The sequence below is a fragment of the Dreissena polymorpha genome, chromosome 3, assembly GCF_020536995.1.
Source record: "Dreissena polymorpha isolate Duluth1 chromosome 3, UMN_Dpol_1.0, whole genome shotgun sequence".
NCBI classification, from domain to species: Eukaryota; Metazoa; Mollusca; class Bivalvia; order Myida; family Dreissenidae; genus Dreissena; species Dreissena polymorpha.
Genome location: NC_068357.1, coordinates 43,062,940 through 43,084,197, shown reverse-complemented (window position 1 = coordinate 43,084,197; position 21,258 = coordinate 43,062,940). Strand labels below are relative to the sequence as shown.

At 37.2% G+C, this 21,258-nt stretch overlaps 2 protein-coding genes across 17 annotated transcripts in view; one reads left to right on the top strand and one right to left on the bottom strand.

Annotated features, from left to right (window-relative positions):
* Positions 1 to 21,258, top strand: part of LOC127873868 (slit homolog 1 protein-like) — a 114,385-nt gene that overhangs the window by 22,191 nt on the left and 70,936 nt on the right. Inside the window, exons 1-2 of one of the 15 annotated variants that reach the window (XM_052417949.1) lie at positions 977 to 2,253; positions 4,270 to 4,736. The exons of 1 other annotated variant lie outside the window; for it this stretch is intronic. In XM_052417949.1, the coding sequence (XP_052273909.1) occupies positions 1,102 to 2,253; positions 4,270 to 4,736 (1,619 nt within the window). In that variant the 5' untranslated portion in view covers positions 977 to 1,101. Of the gene's footprint in view, positions 1 to 976; positions 3,782 to 4,269; positions 5,876 to 21,258 lie in introns of those variants that run through there. 13 more of the 15 variants (XM_052417948.1, XM_052417942.1, XM_052417939.1 and 10 more) reach the window with 13 other exon arrangements.
* LOC127873866 (autophagy-related protein 2 homolog A-like) overlaps positions 13,128 to 21,258 on the bottom strand; it is a 123,170-nt gene continuing 115,039 nt past the window's right edge. For both annotated transcript variants that reach the window (XM_052417929.1, XM_052417930.1), the window contains 2 exons: positions 20,231 to 20,350; positions 13,128 to 17,975 (listed from right to left, as the gene is read on the bottom strand). In XM_052417929.1, coding sequence (XP_052273889.1) covers positions 17,742 to 17,975; positions 20,231 to 20,350 — 354 coding nt within the window. In that variant the 3' untranslated portion in view covers positions 13,128 to 17,741. The remainder of the gene's footprint in view (positions 17,976 to 20,230; positions 20,351 to 21,258) is intronic.

Below are 21,258 nucleotides of genomic sequence, written 5' to 3'. Positions count from 1 at the left end.
GCCTCAGTAAACCAGTACAGCTTCTTTGACCTCCAGTCAGGCCAGTACTTCTACATATGTCTCCTTTTACAGATCAAATATGTTCTCATCGACTCCCCGAAGAGTTGTATATCTGCGTCTACTTTATACTCGGTGGTGGTGGAGGGCTGCACATCGCCCACACAGCCCCCAAACTTATGTACCTGCCAGAACACGCCCTCCAGCAACATTAAGCTGCTAGATTGTCGCTTTAAAAACCTGACAGCAATTCCTAGCTTCACCCCTACCACTGAAAACATCTTGTTTGACCTCCTCCTGTCAAACTTAGTGGTTAATCCAACCCCCAACAAGATAACAACCATTGGTGCAAATGCATTTCAGAACATACGTGTGCGCAAAATTGACCTTCTTGGAAACAATTTGCAGACAGTTGATTATTACGCTTTCAATAGTTCAGCAAATATTAAAGAAATATTGATAGAAGGAGGAGGAAATAATCCTGCACCATTTGATGCACTGAATGCTACAAAAATGTCTTTAACAATGTTGCATTTGAAGAACTTCAAGCAGACAACAATAAGTGCAGGACAACTGGCATTTCCAAATCTAAAGACTCTTATACTAGAGAACATTAATGGACTCGCCTCATTGGAGCCGGACGCATTTAATCCACTCCAAAATCTTACGGAGTTTGAAATTCTGCAACCAACAGGAACCTGGAATATCTTTCCTGTTCCAGTGTTTAACAATCTGAGGAATCTTGCACATCTGAAACTGCAAGGCCTGATACTGGGACCATCAAGCACACGCATTTATGCTGGCTCTTTTCATGCACTTGGCCGACTTGAAACTCTGTATATCCTGGAATTACAAAATCTACGAAGCATTGACAACGGTGCATTTGGTAACGCAAGTAAAAGCTTAACACATCTTTACATTAGATACATTGAAATCGCAAATTTAACCTTTTTACAAGCTGAAAAGTGGCCTTCTTTGGAACATTTGGACCTTAGTTACAATTTGAAAATTGGAAGTGTAATAAGTACAACCAATTTCTCCACTTTATACGGGCTGCGTTCTTTGTTGTTGGCAGACACTGAACTAACGTCTGTCAACACTAGCATGTTTGCTGACCTGAGGAATCTTCACACTCTGGACATCGGATACAACAAGCTATCATACATTGGGCCTCGAGCCTTCAGCAACATGCCCAATCTCACCGACCTTAGACTCACGGATCAACCTACCACCACCATTAACATCCATGCCGATGCCTTTGTGGGCATAGAAAACTCACTCCAACATCTCCTACTTTCCAATATCAGATTCAATTACTCAACGTTTTGGACTATTTTACCTTCCTTGACTCAACTTCTTGAACTCAACTTGGAAAATACTGCATTGACTGTTATACCTGATTATGCATTCAGATACAACAACAAACTGACAAAATTATATTTATCAAATAACAAACTGAACATAGTAAAACAAGAATCATTTTATGGACCAAAGACCACTTTAGCTGAAGTACATTTAAATGGGAATCAACTGAATACATTGGATGCATGTGTGTTCAGTGATTTTTCTACCAAACCGATGTTTTTTATTTCGTTCAACAAACTTGATTGTGACTGTCGTCTGCTGTGGCTACTGAGCTGGATAGCTCAAGATCGTGACCCAAACACTTTTGTTGAAGTGTATATAGGACCTTGCATCAGTCCACAACAATTTTCTAATAGGTATCTTAACAAGGACATTAAAGAATCTGAACTGTGCCCAGGAGGAGGTGGTTACCTTCCCCAGTGTCCAAACCTGTATACAACGACCACTGTCAGTACCACTACAAGAACATCCTCTACCACATCTCCCACAACGAAAACAACACTACCTCCTATTCCAGGATTCAAGCTGCTTTTTAATCATGCAGGCCCCACAACCATCGACGTCATTTGGACTGTTGATGACAAAACTGATGTAACCGGTTTTAAACTAGAATTGGTAACCAACACTCAAGGCACAATAAGCAGAGAGATAGCTGCCTCAGTAAACCAGTACAGCTTCTTTGACCTCCAGTCAGGCCAGTACTTCTACATATGTCTCCTTTTACAGATCAAATATGTTCTCATCGACTCCCCGAAGAGTTGTATATCTGCGTCTACTTTATACTCGGTGGTGGTGGAGGGCTGCACATCGCCCACACAGCCCCCAAACTTATGTACCTGCCAGAACACGCCCTCCAGCAACATTAAGCTGCTAGATTGTCGCTTTAAAAACCTGACAGCAATTCCTAGCTTCACCCCTACCACTGAAAACATCTTGTTTGACCTCCTCCTGTCAAACTTAGTGGTTAATCCAACCCCCAACAAGATAACAACCATTGGTGCAAATGCATTTCAGAACATACGTGTGCGCAAAATTGACCTTCTTGGAAACAATTTGCAGACAGTTGATAATTACGCTTTCAAGAGTTCAGCAAATATTAAAGAAATATTGATAGAAGGAGGAGGAAATAATCCTGCACCATTTGATGCACTGATTCCTGCAAAAATGTCTTTAACAATGTTGCATTTGAAGAACTTCCAGCAGACAACAATAAGTGCAGGACAACTGGCATTTCCAAATCTAAAGACTCTTATACTAGAGAACATTAATGGACTCGCCTCATTGCAGCCGGACGCATTTAATCCACTACAAAATCTTACGGAGTTTGAAATTCTGCAACCAACAGGAACCTGGAATACCTTTCCTGTTCCAGTATTTAACAATCTGAGGAATCTTGCACATCTGAAATTGCAAGGCCTGATACTGGAACCATCAAGCACAAGCATTTATGCTGGCTCTTTTCATGCACTTGGCCGACTTGAAACTCTGTATATCCTGGAATTACAAAATCTACGAAGCATTGACAACGGTGCATTTGGTAACGCAAGTAAAAGCTTAACACATCTTTACATTAGATACACTGAAATCGCAAATTTAACCTTTTTACAAGCTGAAAAGTGGCCTTCTTTGGAACATTTGGACCTAAGTTACAATTTGAAAATTGGAAGTGTAATAAGTACAACCAATTTCTCCACTTTATACGGGCTGCGTTCTTTGTTGTTGGCAGACACTGAACTAACGTCTGTCAACACTAGCATGTTTGCTGACCTGAGGAATCTTCACACTCTGGACATCGGATACAACAAGATATCATACATTGGGCCTCGAGCCTTCAGCAACATGCCCAATCTCACCGACCTTAGACTCACAAATCAACCTACCACCACCATTAACATCCATGCGAATGCCTTTGTGGGCATAGAAAACTCACTCCAACATCTCCTACTTTCCAATATCAGATTCAATTACTCAACGTTTTGGACTATTTTACCTTCCTTGACTCAACTTCTTGAACTCAACTTGGAAAATACTGCATTGACTGTTATACCTGATTATGCATTCAGATACAACAACAAACTGACAAAATTATATTTATCAAATAACAATCTGCACATAGTAAAACAAGAATCATTTTATGGACCAAAGACCACTTTGGCCGAAGTACATTTAAATGGGAATCAACTAAATACATTGGATGCATGTGTGTTCAGTGATTTTTCTACCAAACCGATGTTTTTTATTTCGTTCAACAAACTTGATTGTGACTGTCGTCTGCTGTGGCTACTGAGCTGGATAGCTCAAGATAGTGACCCAAACCCTTTTGTTGAAGTGTATATAGGACCTTGCATCAGTCCACAACAATTTTTTAATAGGTATCTTAACAAGGACATTAAAGAAACTGAACTGTGCCCAGGAGGAGGTGGGTCCCTTCCCCAGTGTCCAAACCTGTATACAACGACCACTGTCAGCACCACTACAAGAACATCCTCTACCAAATCTCCCACAACGAAAACAACACTACCTCCTGTTCCAGGATTCAAGCTGCTTTTTAATCACGCAGGCCCCACAACCATCGACGTCATTTGGACTGTTGATGACAAAACTGATGTAACCGGTTTTAAACTAGAATTGGTAACCAACACTCAAGGCACAATAAGCAGAGAGATAGCTGCCTCAGTAAACCAGTACAGCTTCTTTGACCTCCAGTCAGGCCAGTACTTCTACATATGTCTCCTTTTACAGATCAAATATGTTCTCATCGACTCCCCGAAGAGTTGTATATCTGCGTCTACATTATACGCGGTGGTGGTGGAGGGCTGCACATCGCCCACACAGCCCCCAAACTTATGTACCTGCCAGAACACGCCCTCCAGCAAAATTAAGCTGCTAGATTGTCGCTTTAAAAACCTGACAGCAATTCCTAGCTTCACTCCTACCACTGAACACACCTTGTTTGACCTCCTCCTGACTAGCTCAGAGGGTAATTCAACCGCCAACAGGATAACAACCATTGGTGCAAATGCATTTCAGAACATACGTGTGCGCAAAATTGAACTTCTTGGAAACAAGTTGCAGACAGTTGATAATTTCGCTTTCAATAGTTCAGCAAATATTCAAGAAATATTGATAGAAGGGGGAGGAAATAATCCTGCACCATTTGATGCACTGAAGGCTGTAAGAATTTCTTTAACAATGTTGCATTTGAAGAACTTCCAGCAGACAACAATAAGTTCAGGGCAACTTGCATTTACAAGTCTAAAGACTCTTATACTAGAGAACATTAATGGACTCGCCTCATTGCAGCCAGAGGCATTTAATCCACTACAAAATCTTACGGAGTTTGAAATTCTGCACCCAACAGGAATCTGGAATACCTTCCCTGTTCCATTATTTAATAATCTGAGGAACCTTACACATCTGAAACTGCAAGGCCTGATACTGGGACCATCAAGCACAAGCATCTATGCTGGCTCTTTCCATGCACTTAGCAACCTTGAAACTCTGTATATCATGGACATACGAAATCTACAAAGTATCGACAATGGTGCATTTGGTAACGCAAGTAAAAGCTTAACACATCTTTACATTAGATACACCGAAATATCAAATTTAAACTTTTTACAAGCTGAACAGTGGCCTTCTTTGGAACTTTTGGACGTAAGTTACAATTTGAAAATTGGAAGTGTAATACGTACAACCAATTTCTCCACTTTATCGGGGCTGCGTTATTTGTTGTTAGCAGACACTGGACTGACGTCTGTAAACGCTGGCATGTTTGCTGACCTGATGAATCTCCTCACTCTGGACATTGGATACAATAAGATATCAGACATTGGGCCGCAAGCCTTCAGCAACATGCCACATCTCACCGACCTTAGACTCACAGATCAACCTACCACCACCATTAACATCCATGCGAATGCCTTTGTGGGCATAGAAAACTCACTCCAACATCTCCTACTCTCCAATATCAGATTGAATTACTCAACGGTTTGGACTATTTTACCTTCCTTGACTCAACTCCTTGAACTCAACTTGGAAAATACTGCATTGATTGTTATACCTGATTATGCATTCAGATACAACAACAAACTGACAAAATTATATGTATCGAATAACAATCTGAACATGGTAAAACAAGAATCATTTTATGGACCAAAGACCACTTTGGCTGAAGTACATTTAAATGGGAATCAACTGAATACATTGGATGCATGTGTGTTCAGTGATTTTTCTACCAAACCAAAGTTTTTTATTTCGAACAACAAACTTGATTGTGACTGTCGTCTGCTGTGGCTACTGAAATGGATAGCTCAAGATCGTGACCCAAACACTTTTGTTGAAGTGTATATAGGACCTTGCATCAGTCCACAACAATTTTCTAATAGGTATCTTAACAAGGACATTAAAGAAGCTGAACTGTGCCCAGGAGGAGGTGGGTCCCTTCCCCAGTGTCCAAACCTGTATACAAAGATCACCGTCAGCACCACTACAAGAACATCCTCTACCACATCTCCCACAACGACAACAACACTTCCAGGATTCAAACTGCTTCTGAATCATGCAGACTACACGAACATCGACACAACACTCATTTTATTGCCCGCATGTGTTTTGTTCGATAAATTGTTTGGTTTATTTTGTGTATACATTATTACCGATAAAAAGATGAAATGACGTTAAAATTTCTTGATTATTTAAGCGACTTTTTCGTTAATCCTTTTTAATGAGATGGATTGTTTGTTGTTGTTATTGTTTTTTTATTTTTAGACGGCATCCACTTAAAACCAATGTTTAACCATATTTCTGAGATGCTCTGTACGTTAAAGTTGACCATTTGCTAAATATCATATGTTCTCATAACTGCCGGGATTCATTTGTAATATAAGCCCGATGTTCTATGAAACAAGCTTAATTTACTTTATGTAATAATTTATTATAATAAATAAGCACATTTATTGCTGTATTTTTTTTTATTTGCTTGTATGGCAATTATGTACATGTATTATATGTTTTTTGTCGATGAGTGTTTTGGATTCGTAAGTTATTGTGAATTTTACGAGTGATGATATTACAATGGGCTTTTCTATACGGTTTTTGAATTGTCTTCAATTGCAGAAACAACATTTCTAACAGTTTTTTATAGTCATAAAACCAATAATTCACGTTATGTGCTGAGAATAACGTTGGTACAGGAGTGTGCGATGCTATACAAGCTGTGAGCTTGGCTATTTATGTTGCGTGATGTAACAAACATTTGTAGATTCGCTGTACTTTGTTCACGATTCTCAATATGACGTCTAACGAAAAATTCTTGCTATATGCTTTACATGTGCTTGATTATATGTACTAAATACTAGTCTTTATCATATGTCCTTAGTCACACTTGTACTAGCCTATGTCTATTTTGAATGTCCGGCTTTGACAATGTGCTATCCTTGCTTAAAGTGCATACATTTAGTTATATGTAAACTCTGTATTGTGAGGTAGCTGCTGCTCAGTTTCTCACAAATCTAATTTGAGGAATATTCGATTTCTTACAACATTTTTTACGTGTCGCACTGCTGTGTCCATATTCGTCTTTCAGTGTTTTACTCTCTTTCTTTTATGGTTGTTTCTAGACATATAGTCAAGATCAGCAGCTACAGCACAAGTTTTAACTCTGTAATATTTGTATAATGTTTGTATTTCAGGTTTTATATGTGTAATGTATATATATCCTACCTAGTACCTTCCCTCTTTGATGTACTACAATAGCATTATATTAACACATATATAATATTGTCTGTGTAGATACATGCATTATTTAGTATGTTTGTCTTAACATTATCATAACAGTGATCTTAACATGCTTTATGTGTATAAATTTATATGTACTTGTAAGTCGGTTTAAAAAGCTCATTAGAGCATATGTTAATTGTTGTGTATCCGACTTTGTAAATAAAATTTGCTTGACTTGACTTGAATGCTTTTTTTTACAATGTTTGTCTATTATGCATTAAAATTTGCGTTGTATCGCATATATAAAAACATACATTTCTTAAATGATTCATGTCGGAAGAGTAATAGTGTATATACAGCTATTGGACGTAATAGCTAGACTAGTCCTAGTCAAAATAATCTGCTAACACCGCATGGGAAATGTACAAATTTTCTGAACAGCAAATCAAAACACTCGTCTCTTGAGCCGTTTTTCCTTAAGATTTATTCATAATTAAAGTTTTAAATATCTTTTTTAATTGATGAAAAAATGAATAAAAATATCAAAATTGCAAAAAACAAACCCATACAAGTTTCAAGTATTTAATTCATTGAAATAGCTTATATACAAATTTGAAGAAGATTCAATGTTACCTTTTTTAACATTAAAATTATCAAGCATATTGTGAGTATTTATTGACCATGCGAGGCGGAGTATCACGACCGTCCAGCGCATTACTGTCTAGTAAATTCCCAACGTTAGACAAACAGTTACCAAACGATTACGGAACAAATAATGTATAACATCCCCGGTTGGTCGTATTTTGTGATAACCATAATTTGCATGAGTCAGAGGTTAATTCCGCCACGCCAGGTCAATGAATACGTATAATATCTATGAGTTAGCGGTCGATAGTCGCATAATTTGGTATAAATAATAATAATAATAATGATAAATAAATACGCACACTCTCTATGAGTAAGAGTCGATAGTCGCATCATTTGGTATAAATCATAATAATAATATAAATGTTCAGTGTCAAATATCTCTAAAAGCAACAGATGTAAGGCGTATTCTGATTTGCTAACACTCAAGGGTCGGTGAAAATTGTACATGGAAGTACAATTTTGTACGTCGAAGTACAAAAAAATGTACGTCGACATACAAAGTGTACGTCGAAGTACATTTCTCGTTCTACCTAGTAGGTGTTGTTGACTTTCGACCCAAATGGTACGTCATAGTCTTGACGGTCACTGGTCTGTCCGCTGAGTGACTTGCTTGGTATTTAGGTGACCAGTGTTCGATTATAACGCCAAATGTGAGTTTGGTTGGAAAAGGTGGCGTTTCTTCCGGGTACTCAGGTTTCGTACCCAGGTTTCGTTCCCTGCAAAATATTAAGTTTAATAGCTTTAAGCAAAAGCTAAATCGCGGACTAAATTTTATCTCTATTTGGAACTTCTCCTTAAGATATGCATATCTAACAAGTTATACAGGTGAGACTTCGAAATACTCTCATTTTCACACCCCGGACAGTCACATTATGGCATGCATGGCCGCCCGACGACTTAACTTTGTTCGGGCACTCTTGTTAAAGATATCTCTGTAGATAGAGTTGTTACCAGCCATTAACACTAGTTATTTTACCCGTGTGTTCTACTATTCTTTTGATATGACAGCTCCAACACGCGACTAGGGACTGTTTGCCACTTTTCCAGGTGACGGTCACATAGTATCTGATACGTTACACGTGACGTATGACTTTACCACTGGTATTTTACCGCTTACCTATACCGCAATCTACAGGTTCGATCATGAGCGATATTCCAAAGAACTGACATACCGGTATATCTGGCCGTACTCTTGTGAGTGTTGAAGAGCATTCACATTCCATTACTCGCACTCGTATCTCTCTCACCAAACATGAGCATCGTATGATCGATATGCTTTCGTAAGAACTGACACCATTATGTCGGGCTCACAAGTGTGGTACATCAGAACGGTGGCACTTCTGTTACATTGTTGAATGTATGACTAGTGGAACCCTGGAATATAACTCAAACAGAAGGAGTCCGTCTTATTAATAAGTGTATAGCATAAATCAAGTCGTAACTTTGTAGTACCAATGTTTTTTAGGCATTCATATCTTCGCGTCAAATTTTATGACGTTAGAATATACAATATATCTACTGCGAGAAACATATGAATCTTATATTGTTCTTTCTGATGACGTCAGTTTCTTCACTGTGCTACCTGAGTGTTTCAATGAACTTGGTTGATTTCGGAAGGGAAACAGTATTGCTTACAAACGTCAGTCAACCATTGTGTCCTTTCATCAGAAAAGTTTCCAGCAACAATGCAAGACGACGGAGCATTGTTTGCTAATGTTATTGGTCCAGTATCCGTAACTGTTTTATTGTTATATACTCTTCGTAAAATACCAGAAACAATTCTTTTTACACAAAACCCGGGTTGTGTCCGACAGCCAGACCTCTAAAGACTTCAAATCACGAACTATACATAATGTTCTAGCATCATATTAAATGAGTGTCTTCAGGAAACACGACGACCATAAGCAAGAAAACCTAAGATAGTATCAGTTGACATATACAATCGCATGCTCAGAGTAAATTAAAACTGCGAATCATTTTCATGTGGTCATTTATCATTATTTGAAATTCTACTCCATTGTTTCTCAAAATAATAGCAAGTACGCTTGTTATCGATCCAGCCGTTTTGAAAAGCGAGCTTTTTTGTATTACAAGGCATATAGCATGTGCAATCACTATATAAGTCGCGTTCTGAGAAAACTTGGCATAATGCTTGTATGGTATTTTAAGTTTCAAGGACGTCCCCCCTTACCGAAAATCAAGTTTAGGCTGAAAGTGTCGCCCCTGATTAGCCTGTGTGGACTGCACAGGCTAATCTGGGACGACGCTTTACGCACATGCATTATGCCAAGTGTTCGTAGAACGCGACTCATATATCTCTGGTTTGCGTGAAGACCGTAAAAACGAAACAACAAGGCTCACAACCTATAATTAAGCTTCACGTCTGAAACTACCTTTGTACCTCTCAAGTTTAATGACATTTATGCAACTCGGGCACTAATTTCAATCTCCATGGAAACGTTTTACGTGATTGAAGGTGCGACCATGATCTTGAGAATATTTAAAATGGTTCGACCATTTCGCAATTCAGAATGAAAAAGATTGAAAAATTAATGCTAATATCTTCCCTGTAGTTTTGTTGTTGTATATTTTAGTGCCTTATTTAATTAGTTTAAACCTATTTATTTTCGCTCGATTGCATAGAAAGTCTAAGGCTTATTTCAAACGCTCTCGGGTCCGTTTGCTATGATTAAAACTACTACTTTGTGCCTATGGGTGAGATATTAAGAACGCTCCCACAGTGGGGATTAATTAAATACATTGACACTGTTAGTTAAGACTTATACCATTTAAATTTAAACACTATATGTGGTTATAATTTGATGTGTACGAGGTCACTTCGCGTCTAAGGCTGCATTATGTGTGGACCCGGAGTGTGTCCAATCACTCATTCCTATTTAACTTACTAGACTTACAAAAGTTGAGAAGAATGTCAAATTATACCTGCAATGTCCAGCTATATAGTTGTTACTGAAACATCTATGTTTTGGTCTTGTGTTCTGAGGGGAAGCCTGAGAACCCGAGAGAAACCTCACCTGTCCGATATGGTGATCGCGAAGAAATGCCTTTGTACCACCCAAGTCAAATGACATATATGCAAATAAGGCACTAAGTTCAATCTTCACGGAAACGTTTGAAGTAATTCAAGGTGAAAATACAACATACATGCATTTTAAGAGAGAATATTACAGACATAACATGATCAAACAAATAAGCCTAAAGGTTGTAATAAATAAGGTTGCCGTGGAGTAGTGGATAAGGTGTCCGCCTAGCAACCACTGAGAGCGTACCTTTGATCTCTCCTAAAGACACCCAGTAATGGTTCTAGTTCCAGGAAATGCATTCAAGAGCATTTCAATAAGCTTAAGGCTTTTGGTGCAATGGATCTCAAATAAATATGCTTAAACTAAACACATAACTATGTGTAAATACTTAAATATAGGCCCTATTTAAGCACATGTACACTTTTGTGACCTCCTGGGCTGGGTCAAATTTAACCCCAGGGGCATAATTTGAGCAAATTTTGTAGAGGACTACTATATCTCACTACATACAAAATGTGGTAGCCCTAGGTCCTAGAGTTAAGGACAAAGGGCATAATTTAAACAAACTTGGTAGAGGACTATAAATGTTACTGCATACCAAATTTGGTAGCCATATTCCGAATGGTTTTCGACAAGAAGATTTTAAAGATTTCACAAAATAGGCGCTTTATAAGTGTTTATTTAATTTTGTGACCCCCCCCGGGGCAAGGTCAAAGTTGACCCCAGAGGCATTATTTGAACAAATTTGGTAGAGGTTAATTAGATGTCACTACATACCATATTTGGTAGCCCTAGGTCCAATGGTTATGGGCAGAAAGATTTTTTAAAGTTTTCACAAAATAGGCCCCATGTAAGCGTATGTTCAGTTTTGTGACCGCGGGCAGGGTCAAATTTAACCCAAGGTGCATAATTTGAACAAACTTGGTAGAGAACTATTAGATGTCACTACATACCAAATTTGGTAGCCCTATGCCTTATGGTTAAGGACAAGTAGATTTTCACAAAATAGGCACTATATAAGCATATAATCGATTTTGTGGCCCCCAGGGCAGGGTCAAATATGACCCCTGGGGCATAATTTGAACAAACTAAGTAGAGGACTATACAATGTCACTACATACCAAATTGTGTTGCCCTAGGCCTAATGGTTATGGACAAGAAAGTTTTTAAAGTTTTCACAAAAAAGGCATTATATAAGCACAATTATGTTCAATTTTGTGACCCCCGGGCAGGGTCAAATTTGACCCCAGGGATAAAATTTGTACGAATTTGGTAGAGGACTATTAGATGTCACTACATACCAAATTTGATAGCATTTGATAGGAACAATGGTTATAGACAAAAAGATTTTTAAAGTTTTCACAAAATAGGCCTTATATAAGCATATGTTCAATTTTGTGACCCCCTGGGCTGGGTCAAATTTGACCCCAGGGGCATAATTTGAACAAACTTGGTAGAGAACTATAAGATGTCACTACATACCAAATTTGGTACCCCTATACCCAATGGTTATGGACATAAAGATTTTTTAAAGTTTTCACAAAATAAACCATTTATAAGCATATGTTCAATTTTGTGACCCCCGGGGCAGTTTCAAATTTGACCCCAGGGGCATAATTTGAACAAACTAAGATGAAAACTATTAGATGTCACTACATACCAAATTTGGTAGCCCTATGCCATACTGTTATGGACAAGCAGATTTTTAAAGTTTTCACAAAAAAGGCCTTATATAAGCATATGTTCCATTTTGTGACCCTCGGGGCAGGGTCAAACTTGACCCCACGGGCATAATTTGAACAAACATGGTAGAGGTCTATAAGATGCCACTACATACCAAATTTGGTAGCCCTAGGCTCAATGGTTATGGACGATAAGATTTGTAAAGTTTTCACAAAATAGACCCTATATAAGCATATGTTCAATTTTGTGACCCCCGGGGCAGGGTCAAATTTGACCCCAGGGGCATAATTTGAACAAATTTGGTAGAGGACTATTAGATGTCTCTACATACCAAATTTGATAGCCCTAGGCCCAATGGTTATTGACGGGAGATTTTGAAAGTTTTCACAAAATAGGCCTTATATAAGCAAATTTTCAATTTTGTGACCCCCGGGGCTGGGTCAAATTTGACTCCAGGGGCATAATTTGAACAAATTTGAAAGAGGTTTACCCCAGGAACATTCCTGAGAAATTTCATCAGAATTGGACCAGTAGTTAAGGAGAAGAAAATGTTTAAAGGAAAAGTTATCACACGCACGCACGCACACACGCACGACGGACACAGGACCATGACATAAGCCCCGCTGGCCTTTGGCCAGTGGAGCTTAAAATCAAGTAAATAAAACTAGAAATGTTCATATACATTTCATTGTAATTACAATTTTGTTATCAGGTTTCAAATAATGTCATTGTTTACAACCACAACATACATGCAATTTAAAGAGAAGATGTGACAGACATAACAAGATCAACCAAGTAACACAATGTTATATCAATACAACAACTAAATAACAGTATTTTATCCAAGTCTGGATCTTTTTTTAATTTTATCACATAAAATGTTCTTCTCTGAGACACATGAACATTTTTTATGACAGAAAAGTAAAAACTCTTCAACAAAGAGCGGCAAAATATTCAATACATGGCATTGGAAGAATTAAACAAAGTTTTACAGACTTACACCCATACTTGCTGAACAAAAACCAGCAACATTGAGATATCAAACTTAGACATTTAACATTTAACATAACATGATACAAGAAAATAATTATTTTACTAATGTTTATGATCAAAGTGTACATACCAAAATTAGGAAACAGAATGGCATTACATAACAAAATTTACAAAAAACAATAACAATTTATATCTTGAGTAAAATAAACATTATAAAACTCTTACTGTCTTTTTTTTAATAAAAGAACATAATCATTCAGCGATTACATGGAAGCTAAATGCAACCAATTGATGAACAACAGTAACAAAACTGTAAATAATGCAATAATGTAGAGATGCACCTGCCACCAATAAATAAAATTTGAAATCCCGAAACAAATAACATTGTACAATGTAGAATTGTGCAGTTGAAATACTTTATAACCAATACCAGTATAATATAAGAAATCTGTTTTACTTTCAAAGACATCCTTACAACCATTTGTTCACACAACCAGGTGCAAGAATAACAACGAAGCAAACGTAAATATACATCATCAATTAAACTAGATACAATTCGAATACATGAGGCTAATTTTTTAAGTGCTAGTGGGAATGCTAATAATAAATCATTATTATTTAACATACTTTATACAAAAAAAATCAAATATAATACATGGTGTTATGTACAGAAAGTGAAAATACAAACATGTTTTCAACAGTACATCATACTGCTTGGTAAGCAAATGATCATGTTGATGAATGTTGAGTGCTCCAGCTAGATCTAACATGAAGGGCACAGCCCTAGTCTGCGGCCCTGAAGTCACACCATGCCCCTTCAGAACTCGCGACAGCCCTTTTTTTTATCTAATTAAACTAAAAATAGCATATTTTAAATTTCAATAGATTAACTTAATTTTTACAGTGAAAATGAATTTTTAATTACATGTATAGAATAATATTTTAAATGAAATACATATAATATACATGCTGTATCGAACATATGCCACATGGATCTAAGTACTGGGCGAGATAAATTGTCTTTTTGACAAAAAACAACCCTGTCGTTTTCCCAATGCTAGCTGGAGCACGGTGAAAGACAGACAGATTAAACACTCATTTAAATCACAAATGCTTAATTAAAACGCTTATGTACATCATACTGTGAACACAATTTGTACATTAATATTTAGAGTGTACATGTGTGCATGCACCGGATATTGATATTGTAATCATACATGCCATACGTGCCGGATTTATCGCTTTATGTATACATGTCCCAGAAAATAGGCAAAAGTCCCGGAAAATTGGACTCAATGTCCCGGATTGGTCTGAACATTTATGGCATGTATGTTATAATACACACAAATCACATAGATATTGATCAGCAGACTAGCATTTCTCTTAAATTTGAAACAAGAAACCGGTATAGACTATGCAACAGCACTGACACTTTCTAACCATTCTAACAACTATTGGGAGTAATAGGAATAGTCTACCAGTATGGTCATTGTAAATGAAAATTATACATAGTGTTGCGCATAAAGAGTGGTAAATTATTAAAGAATAAACACATCGGAACTAACACAGAAAGTACTACAGCTTACATCAAGCAACTATATATATCAAGCAATTTTTCTTAATAATAATTACATTATATAAACAATAAATGACAGTAATCACAGATCAAGGTCACCAGTACTAGAACAATGTTTTACCTGATAGCATAAACTTTATACACCCTAGAAAACCACTAATCTTGGAAATGACAATGTTTTTGCCAGTAAACCCTTCATCTTGGCAATGATACTGTTGTTGTTTTTCAAGTAAACCCCTTATCTTGGCAATTTTACTGTTTTTCTAATAAACCCCTTATCTTGCCAATGATACATTTTTTGTATAGTAAACCCCTTATCTTGGCAATTGTACTGTTTATACTAGTTAACCCCTATCTGACAATTTTATACTGTTTTCTTTTAAACTCCTTATCTAAACAATCATACTATTTTTCTAATAAAGCCTTATACGGAAACCATACTGTTTTTTTTCCTAGTAAACACCTTAATTTGGTAAATAATACTGTTGTTGACAGAACACCCTTTATCTGGCAATTATACTGTATTTTTCAGGTTAACATCTTATCTTGGCAATTACCAGTATACTGTTTTTTTTCTAGTAAACCCCTTCTTGGCAATGATCCTGTGTTTTCTAGTAAATCCCTTAACTTTGCAATGATACTGTTTTTGCTAGTAAACCCCCGATCTTGCAAATGATACTGTTTATACTAGTTAACCCATTATCTTGCAAATTATATTGTTTTTGCTAAAAATCCCTTTATCTCTGCAATAGTTCTGTATTTTCTAGTAAAAACTTATATCGGCAGTGTTACTTTATTAGTTAGTGAACCCCTCATCTTGCCAATGATACTGTTATTGGTAGTAAAGCCTTTATCTTGGCCATATTACTGCTTTGCTATTAAACCACTTATCTTTGCAATCATACGACTTTTGCTGGTAAACCCCTTTTCTTGGCAATAATACTTTACACTAGTAAATCCATTATGTTTGCAATGATATTGCTTTTGCTATTAAACCCCTTATCTTGGCAATGATATTGTTTTTGCTTTTATATCCCTTATCTTCACAATGATACTGTTTTTGCTATTAAACCCCTTATCTTGGTAATGATAAGTTTTTTTGCAAATGAACTAAATGAATTCTTGCTTATGGTATTTTGTACATTGTGCTCTGGTATTAACAATAAAATACCAATTTGCTTTGATTCGACTAACAGCAAAATGGTGTGAAAATCATAAAGGAAAGTAACAACTGTCAGTACTGTTATCATAGCAATGGCTTTATTATTGTTTTTTTGTTGAAAGTATGACAAGCAATTGAAAAACTTTAAACACACCAGTAAGATAAAGATTTCTTGTCAAAACTAGGGATGGCAACGGTTATTCAGTTAACCGGTTATCTGTTTCTTAAGGAGGTTAACCGGTTACAAAATTAATATTCGGTTACTCTTGCAGAAAACACAATTTTTGGTTGAACAAACACAATTTTTGGTTGAACGCAATAATTGCTCAAATAGTTAGTTTTGTTTTACTTCAAGTCACTGTATTGGCTAATCCGCTTATTGTATCGCAAATTATCGGCAATTACCACCCCGTGATGCCCCCCTGTCGATCAAAAGCGGTTAGAGTTGTAGACCATCAGGGTGCAGCGGATTTATGAGCAGGCACGCGAGCAATTAGAACCTACTCTGCAGTGTGTTTGTTTAGCACTTTACATTCTATTGTGTCATTGTGTTGACTACCATTGCTTGATAAAATCAATAAAGCTGGACACTGTGATTACACCCGATCACTGATGTTTAAACAACTATTACAAACTTAAAACGCCAGAATAAAGACATTAAGTATAAACAGGACTTCACAACAGAGGTTTGGGAACCACTATGCCCATTGCAAAATATATTTACACTTATTGACAATTGTTATTAATAAGCAAACAGATAATGCACGTAATTCTTAAAGGATAATGAGTGTTAATAAAACACAACATAATTCAAATTCTGCATTAGCTTTTATTGATCAAGGTGTAGACCAATACTTATGTGTAAATGACATGAAGGTAATATTACAACAAAGAAATATCACAGTTCACCGACAAGCATGTAAAAAGGGTCGGAAATGATTAAGTATTAGATTCAAAATGTATAATATTAAATTTAGAATTTGAATTCCCAATTTAAAGGACCAACACAAATTGTAAAGAAACAGTATTTAATTCAAAAATGGTTAAAGTAATTAGGTTACAAGACAGTCAACAAGACATAGTATATTTGCATATACATGGCATTGTTTAAAAACGTATACGTTTTTCGGATGTTTTTGGTTCATTCATGTGGCACAACGATAGTCGGTTAACCGCTCGAATATCGAAACAAGTTAACCGGTTACGGATTTGCTCAGGTTTGCCATCCCTAGTAAAAACATATACTAATTTTCATCAATGTTTGTTGGACTCTGGTATAAGTAGGCTTTATTATACATCTCCTAGTGTATCATGACTGTAGGTAAAGAATTGTATGGTTTACATTCAGTTTTAAGTGCAGTAACTTGCATGTTACTTTATCACCCTCAGATGGAAATTGCACGACTCTAATTTTAGAAGCCCAGTCTTAAAAGCTGTGACCAGAAAGGTTCATGATTGCCAGCCATCATGGTCCCCTAACTGTCGTTTTCCTTGACACAGTCTCGATTAATACGTTCCTCCTTCAACTGTCTCAGTCGATGATTTTCCCATATCAGTCAATGATTTCCTCCTTCCACTTGTCCTCATCCTCCTTCTTCACCTCAGGTTTAAGCTGACTCTTCAATCCCCCTATCACGTTAGCGGCTGCCTCGGGCACAATGATCAGCGGATGGACCAGGGTTGGTGGGATCTGACGGAACACCCCGCCAACAGCCCCCATCACGCCTTTCCTGCTGTGCTCCCTGGTCGCCATGTCAACCAGATTGTGGGCCGTGTCAGAGAAGCCCTGCAAGAACCAAAGAAGAAAACCCATTAAAGAAAAACATTACTACATTACCATGTCTACAATGCTATTGTAGTATGAATATTGACTACAAACAAATTTTTCCACTGAAAGCCATTCATCTACTAAGGAATATGATGTGAATGTCAAAAAAATGTACAGGAACACTTCATTGAATATAAATTTCTTACAAAAACAAATTTTATGTTCGGACAAAAAGGAGCTGAAAAGTACAGATGTCATGTTTGATTTACAAAAAGACACATGTAATAATATTGGCAACAATACTGATACTATACTATGATTATTTCAAATCCCTTGTTTCAATAAGTCAGAGGGATTTTACAATTAGAGAACCAAAGGTACCAGTACACTAGTTAAGTAATGTACAACAGGTAGTGTGTTTGTACAACATGTGGTGTGTTTGTATAAAATGTGGTGTGTTTGTAAAACAGGTAGTGTGTTTCTACAACATGTGGTGTGTTTGTACAACAGGAAGTGTGTTTGTTCAACATGTTGTGTGTTTGTACAACAGGTAGAGTGTTCGTAAAACATATGGCATGTTTGTACAACAGGTAGTGTGTTTGTACACCAGTCAGTGTGTTTGTACAACATGTGGTGTATTTGTACCTCACTGAGAAAAATATACCGGTAAGGTACAATAGTTAAGTAATGTTCAACAGGAAGTATGCTCGTACAACACGTGTTGTGTTTGCACAACAGTGTGTTTCTACAACAGGCAGTGAAACATGTGTTCATTGAACAGGCAGTGTGTTTCTACAACAGGAAGTGTGTTTGTACAACAGGCAGTAGGTTTGTACAACATGCAGTGTGTTTGTTCAACAAGCAGTGTGTTTGCTCAACAGGTAGTGTGTTTGTACAACATGTGATGTGTTTGGTCAACAGGCAGTGTGTTTGTACAACAGTCAGTGTGTTTGTACAACATGTGGTGTGTTTGTACAACTTGTGGTGTGTTTATACAACATGTGGTGTGTATGTTCAACAGGCAGTGTGTTTGTACAGCAAGTGGTGTGTTTGTACAACATGCAGTGTGTTTGTACAACAGTCAGTGTGTTTGTACAACAGTCAGTGTGTTTGTACAACATGCGGTATGTTTGTACACTATGTGATGTGTTTGGACAACATGTGGTGTGTTTGAACAACATGTCATGTGTTTGTACAACACACAGTGTGTTTGTACAGTAGTCAGTGTGTTTGTACAACATGTGGTGTGTTTGTACAACTTGTGGTGTGTTTGTACAACATGTGATGTGTATGTTCAACAGGCAGTGTGCTTGTACAACAGGCAGTGTGTTTGTACAACATGTGGTGTGTTTGTACAACATGTGAAGTGTTTGTACACCATGTGGTGTGTTTGTACAACAAGAAGTGTGTTTGTACAACAAGTAGTGTGTTTGTACAACTCGTGGTGTGTTTGTACAACTTGTGGTGTGTTTGTACAACAGGCAATGTGTTTGTACAACATGTGGTGTGTTTGTACAAATTGTGGTGTGTTTGTACATGTGGTGTGTTTGTACACCATGTGGTGTGTTTGAACACCATGTGGTGTGTTTGTACAACATGGGTTGTGTTTGTACAACATGGGGTGTGTTTGTACAACAAGCAGTGTGTTTGTACAACAAGTAGTGTGTTTGTACAACTTGTGGTGTGTTTGTACAACTTGTGGTGTGTTTGTACAACAGGCAATGTGTTTGTTCAACAGGCAGTGTGTTTGTTCAACAGGCAGTGTGTTTGTTAAACAGGCAGTGTGTTTGTACAACAGGCAGTGTGTTTGTACAACATGTGGTGTGTTTGTACACCATGTGGTGTGTTTGTTCAACATGAAGTATGTTTGTACAACAAGTAGTGTGTTTGTACAACTTGTGGTGTGTTTGTACAACTTGTGGTGTGTTTGTACAACAGGCAGTGTGTTTGTTCAACAGGCAGTGTGTTTGTTAAACAGGCAGTGTGTTTGTACAACAGGTAGTGTGTTTTTACAACATGTCGTGTGTTTGTACAACAGGCAGTGTGTCTGTACAACAGGCAGTGTGTTTGTACAACAGGCAGTGTGTTTGTTCAACAGGCAGTGTGTTTGTTCAACAGGCAGTGAGTTTGTACAACAGGTAGTGTGTTTGTACAACATATGATGTGTTTTTTCAACAGGCAGTGTGTTTGTTTAACATGTTGTGTGTTTGTACAACAAGCAGTGTGTTTGTTCAACAGGCAGTGTGATTGTTTAACATGTTGTGTGTTTGTACCTCTCTGAGAACAATGTAAGCGTTAGACATGCCCTCCCTCAGGTCAGCCGGCTGCCGCGAGAAGTAGCCACGTTTTCTTGGACCAGGAGACACCATGTCAAACGTCAACTCTGCACACCACTGAGAAAACACATGAACATGTGACAACTTTCATGTCTTTGGGAATGTTCCTAGTTATCATATTAGAAAGAAAGTTCTTACTACTGGCATACTGGCAAAAATTCAGCACATATCAATTATTACATCATGGCATAGTATTTTTCTCTGCTATGAAATGCCAAACACAGAAAACACTTTAACAAGGGACAAAATTGTCACAAAACCAGGTTTTCTATTTGAAAAAAAGTCTGATAAAGGGAGACAAGTCAAACTGAACTGATTGTTTATAATTAACCCCCTTTGTTTCAAAATAAATCTATTTTTAGTCATGGTGACCTTGACCTTGGAGATATTGACGTAATTCTTTTGTGCGACACACCATCCAATGATGGTGAACAAATGTGCCAAATGATTTTAAAATCTCACAATGAATGACATAATTATGGCCAAGACAAGCTCATTTAAGGCCATATTTGACCTTTGAACTCAAAGTGTGACCTTGACCTTTGAGATATCGACGTAATTTTTTCGTGCGACACACCATCCAATGATGGTGAACAAATGTGTTAAATGATTGTAAAATCTCACAATGAATGACATAGTTATGGCACGGACAAGCTTATTTATGGCCATTTTTTACCTTTGAACTCAAAGTGTAACCTTGACCTTGGAGATATCGACGTAATTCTTTAGCACGACACACCGTCTAATGATGGTGAACAAATGTGCCAAATGATTTTAAAATCTCACAATGAACGACAAAGTTATGGCCTGGACAAGCTTGTTCCGCCCGCCCACCAGCCTGCTGACATTCGCCAATCTTATAACCAGTTTTTTCCTTCGGAAAACCTGGTTAAAAACAATAAGTTCATATATGATTTTAAAGACGGGTCGTATCTTAGGTTATAAAAACATGAAAATTTATAATA